At 35.0% G+C, this 5462-nt stretch overlaps 1 protein-coding gene across 1 annotated transcript; it reads right to left on the reverse strand.

Annotated features, from left to right (window-relative positions):
• Positions 1-1644: 1644 nt before the first annotated feature.
• LOC130934680 (uncharacterized) lies at positions 1645-2082 on the reverse strand. Its single transcript, XM_057864224.1, has one exon. The coding sequence runs from the start codon at positions 2080-2082 to the stop codon at positions 1645-1647; it is 438 nt and encodes a 145-aa protein (XP_057720207.1).
• Between the last annotated feature and the right edge of the window lie 3380 nt (positions 2083-5462).

Genomic DNA, 5462 nt, shown 5'->3' on the forward strand with positions numbered 1-5462 from the left:
ACCCCAAAAGGAAATGGGCACTTTGGATTGGAAAAGTAATGCTCTTGCAACATTCAAGAGGTGTTGATGCTTGCGTTCCACGACGGTATTCTGTTGTGGATGATAAGGACATGAGAATTGGTGCAAGACTCCCTGTTGCTGGAGGAATGTATCGAGAGCAAGTTCTTTGGCATTATCTGACCTGAAACACTTAATTCTTTGGCCAAATTGAGTTTCAACCAAGGCAAAAAAAATTTTTTAAGCAGTCTGTGGCCTCAGACTTGTGAGTTAGCATATAAATCCAGCAAAAATGAGACGCATCATCAACAATTGTCAAGAAGAAACATTTTCCATTATAAGTTAGGATACGGTAAGGTCCCCAAACATCACAATATATAAGGTCAAAAGCATTAGAGGACATGTTATTATGTGATTCGAAAGGAAGTCTTTTGAATTTCGCTAAGTGACAAACTTTACAAGTGTGATGATCTGACTTATTTGGTAATTGCAAGATGTTATCTAAATACTGTAAAACTCTAGAAGGAGCATGTCCTAAACGTGCATGCCAACATTGGGATTTGCACAAATTTATTTGATTAAAACTAGTATGAAAGGCCGGATTAGACTGAGTAGAGACATATGATGATGACTTGGTTGGGGTGTCAGCTCTCAGGATATAAAGTCCCTACTGCAGGCTACCCTTCCCAATCTTCTTCGAACACTTGTTGTCCTGAATAATGAAGTGAGTGTATCCAATTGTCATAGTGAGTGAAGAATTGGAAAGTAAGGCAGACACTGATAGTAAATTGACTCGAAATTCAGGAACATAAAGCATATTGTAGAGTATAATATTGTTATTGATGAAAACTGACCCTATGAAATTTGCAGAAAAAATATCACCATTTGGTAAAGAAATTGAAAACTTCTTAGAGGTATGAATGGACTCGAAAAGTGATAAATCATAAGCAATATGTATAGTGGCTCCACTATCTAAGATCCAAGCATTATTGGGTAAATTTGACCTTATCATGGATGTGTTGAGAACAATACCTACTGGGGTTGCGACACCTGTGAATTCAGGAGTTGGAATTTCCTGAATTTGGTGATGATTGAGTAAGGACAAGAGTTGTTGAACTTGAGCAGAGGTCAAGTTGGGAGTGGCAGGTGTTCATGGTTCCAAATTGACAGACACATTGTGTACAGATGGCCTCGTGCCTCTCCCTTTGCCAAAATTTGGTAGGAACCCATGGAGCTTATAGCACTTATCAATTGTATGCCCAAGAAGGCCACAATGAGAGCAGAGAGGACGATCTTTCTTGAGTGTGCCTCGGCCACGATCTTGAGGTTGAGTGGCATGAGGATTGCGGGGGAGGAAAGCGACCTGAGGTTGTGGCAGTGAATTCAAGGAAGCTCCTAATGCTCGATGTTTCTCTTCTTGAGTCACCAAAGATAGCACCTTGTTAATCGCAGGGAGAGGTTCCATGAGTAGGATTTGGCCCCAAATTTGAGAGTAAGACTCATCTAGTCCCATCAAGAAGCAATGGACGTATTCTGCTTGAAGAAATTCTTGCATAGCTCGAGCATCACCACAGTTGCATTGTACGGGTTTGTAGGAGTTCAATTCTTCCCAAAGAACTTTGATCTTGGTAAAGTATTGTGAGATGGTCATCGTACCTTGCAGAGATTCATCAAATTACGTTTTAACTCGAAAACACGAGGGCTATTGCCATGCTGAAATCGGTCTTTCAAATCATTCCAAAGTTCAGTAGTCGAATTTGTATACACCAGTGAAGTGGCTATCTCTTTTGAAATAGAGTTTAGGATCCAAGTACTCACTACATCATTGACACACTGCCAGTTTTCAAATTTATTTGGTTCAGTGGTAGGATCAAGTTGAGGAACAGAACCTGTGATAAAGCCAAGCTTTCTCTTGGCATTGAGGGCTTTTCGTATAGCGCGGCTCCATGAATGATAGTTGTCCTTACTGAGTTGTTGAGTGACTAAGAGCAAACCTAATTGATCAGCCAGGGAGAGGTTGTATGGGTCGATCGTCATGGATGAGGCTGAAGAAGCAGCCAAAGACAGTGAAGCGGAAGGCTCCATGAACACGCATGATGAATGTCTTCTAGTCGAGGCTCGTTGATCAGAAATCACTGTTTTGATTCAAGAACAGGGATAAAACAAGCAAGATCTCATCAATATCTATCGTGTGAGCCAAGAAGAGAGGAAAAAAGAAGAAGATCGAGGAAAGAAGATGCAGAAATGGCAGAGAGGAGAGGGAGAGGAAGAGAGAGAGAGTGGACGGTTACGGAAGCTTCAAGAAGGGTTTGCTTCTGATACCATATTGAACAGAAAGAAGGGAAAAGTGGAATCTGTTATTGAACTTCTCAATTGAGGGTTTATATACATGCACTAAAATGAAGTTAATCAAGCCTGTGACTAATTGAGCCCCAATTCTAACTAACTGATACAACTAATTTAATTTCTAACTAACTTTAACTTATGCTACTAATCATACATATAATAGTCCAATAAAATACTCTATAGGATTATTGACAAAACTATTTAAAAAACTATAAAAAACCATTTCTCATGAGCAAGGCCATAATCGTTGTCTTTGGTGTGACCTGTAACTGCATATTATCAAACGAACATAAGCACAACATACATAGTAGTATATTACTATCTAAATAGCTAAACTTCAAAGTGACTATTTCGTAATTCATGCGTTCAGGGCTAAATTCAGTTTAATTGAAATGATTCAACTTTAGATCAGTAATACTACTACTTTGTATAATGAAGCAATAAAATTCAAAACACTTAAAGTAATAACACCAAAGAGCACAAAACCTTTCTAAAAAACCAAAAGTAAATAAACACTTCCATGATGAGGCAAGGTAAGCAAAAAATATGTACGACCCATCACTAACAGAATGAGGAACATAAAAAACTACCTTATATGCTAAGAGACTGACTACTTTTCAATCAATGAAGAAGTTAGTTTTCGAATTTGGTCATCTTTCTCATTTGCTAGAATTTTTGCCTTTACTGTTGCTACAGCACGTTTTACTTTCTCCATTTTGTTATCATCTATCTTCTGTATACCAAAATCTACTCTTGTGACATTCTATGATTGATCTTTGTCCATCATCATATAAGATTATATTCTTTCACATTAACTCATATATATATAACACACCCAAAATAAAAACTAATAACTATATAAAAAAATCATTCGGAGTAGACTTTTGTTCATATGTATATCCCTTATTAATCTACAAATAACTGCTATATTTATTTTCTACTAAATGTGTCTGGATATTGGGGGGAAAAAAGGACAGACTTATTTTTTTGCTATTTTTCGCACTGAAAATTGATCCCACTGGATGTGAAGGAGACATGGTAGCTGAGATTCACTTTTCTCTGATAACTCAACATCTAGTATCGGGTCTTTTATTTGCAGATGGTCACCAGTTAAACCTGCGGATAGTGTTTGTGACTTGAGAAAGAACTACACTCTGTCTAAGGAATGCAAAAAAAATCACTCAACATTTTAGAAAATAATTTCTAGACAAAATAAGAAGAAAAGTAAACATAATTGGCAAATTTTGCTCGATAAAAGCTACAAAAGCATGGGATTTAGTAGAAGAATTCTATGTGAGTAACCTTTAAATATATTGCCCTCTTTGCTCTTTTTTTGGGCGTAAGCCTCTTTGCTCTAAATTTGCTAACACATCTTAGTACAAACCCACTCAACCGCAAGTTAAACAACACTAACTAAGAAACAAAATATTATTGTAGTCAAAACTTTTAAAACCATTACATTGCATCAAAAGGTACGACTTCCTGAAGAACTATAGATAATAATTTGCATAGTTTTTCATTATTTGCTTTATGCACCGGGTCTTAAACTTAAAATAAAGTGACAAAGACGGAGGCAACAAGTAACTTTTTTAACATGATGGTATGGTAGATCTTAATGACTATAATAAAAGTTTTTCTTTATTCAATGCCTATACCTCATTTGAATGTCACTGACTACTATTTACACGCAGCCTACTAACTCTCAATAATGTCTTCTATGGCTGCAATTCAAATGGAGAAATGGTTGGTTTTACTCTCTCTCACTGAGAAAGCCAAGGCACAAAACAAGCCATATCCACACCTTCTGCATCCTCAGCAACTAAAAGACTCAAGAGTTGTATAAAAGAAACTTAAATTCATATCACAAGCTTAAACTCTAGGTTTATATTAGAACTGATATATTATTCTATTAATCATTGCCTTTATTTATTTATTAATGAATTTAAACAAAATAGAAGCCTGAATGCTTGAACTTGTATATTCAATTCATGTAGATGAAATAAATGATTGAGAAATTGAAATCACTATTATTACTTTTGGATAAACTTCATTAACAAATAGAAAATTAGTAAAATACAGAAATCAGTATTATTACGTACTAAATACACATGCACTAAGTGCCTATTGCAATAACTTATCACATCATGAAGTAATTCTCATTGCAAAAGCATGGAGAGACTTTTATACTCATTTGTTAAATAGATCAACCAAAACATGCATACATAAAGGGATCACAATTCAGAAATTTTAACTAAGGACTTAATAGGAATTTAAAAGATATACCACATATGAAATAGTCAACTACACAACAAGGCTCTGAACTTTCTAACAAAGAACATAATACCAAAAAATTTTTACGAATAAATCCTTTGCAATTAATAATCCCAAGCCCGCTTCATTGTTTTAAATAAATCCCAAGCAATCAATTTATTGAAGGTCAAGTTTAGGAACAGAGATACCTTAATGAAGTCAATTTCCTTAGCGTTGCTACGAAAGCACTGCCTACATCACAACACAAAAGCAAGGACAATTGGTAAGCCAAAGAAACAACCAAACTTTTCTATCACCACAGTTCTTGCAAAACGTAAAAATATTTATACCTTAATCCAATTATGTAGAACATAGAAAAGATAGAGAGAATGGTACCTGGTGACCATAAATTCTTTAAAGAGAATTGTATATTTACATGTAAAAGCACATATAAGTTATGTTTGAATCAACAGGAAGTAGGGGAACGAAATGGAATAGAACATAATGAATTGAAGGAAACAGGGTGAACGGATACAATTATTTGTATGGAGAAATAATATTTATAATTACATTTTATCATATTTCCTTCCATAATTAGAGGTAAGAAAAGTGAGGGATAAGAAATAGTTGTGTTGCATAATTGAGTATTTTATTTAACAAAACCATAAAGCATTTTATCCATGATCCTAATTGCCAAATATTTTAATTGTATATAGTTATCTTTATTTTAACTATTAGCAAAACAATATGGAAATTGAGTGGAAGCCATAAATAGAAAATGCTTAAAAGGAAGATCGGCTAGCATGTGAGATAATTCCACTAAGCACAAATAGAATAGCTACAATGCATATTTATTTATTTATCCTAAC

Source organism: Arachis stenosperma, chromosome 6 (genome assembly GCF_014773155.1).
Source record: "Arachis stenosperma cultivar V10309 chromosome 6, arast.V10309.gnm1.PFL2, whole genome shotgun sequence".
Lineage (NCBI taxonomy): Eukaryota > Viridiplantae > Streptophyta > Magnoliopsida > Fabales > Fabaceae > Arachis > Arachis stenosperma.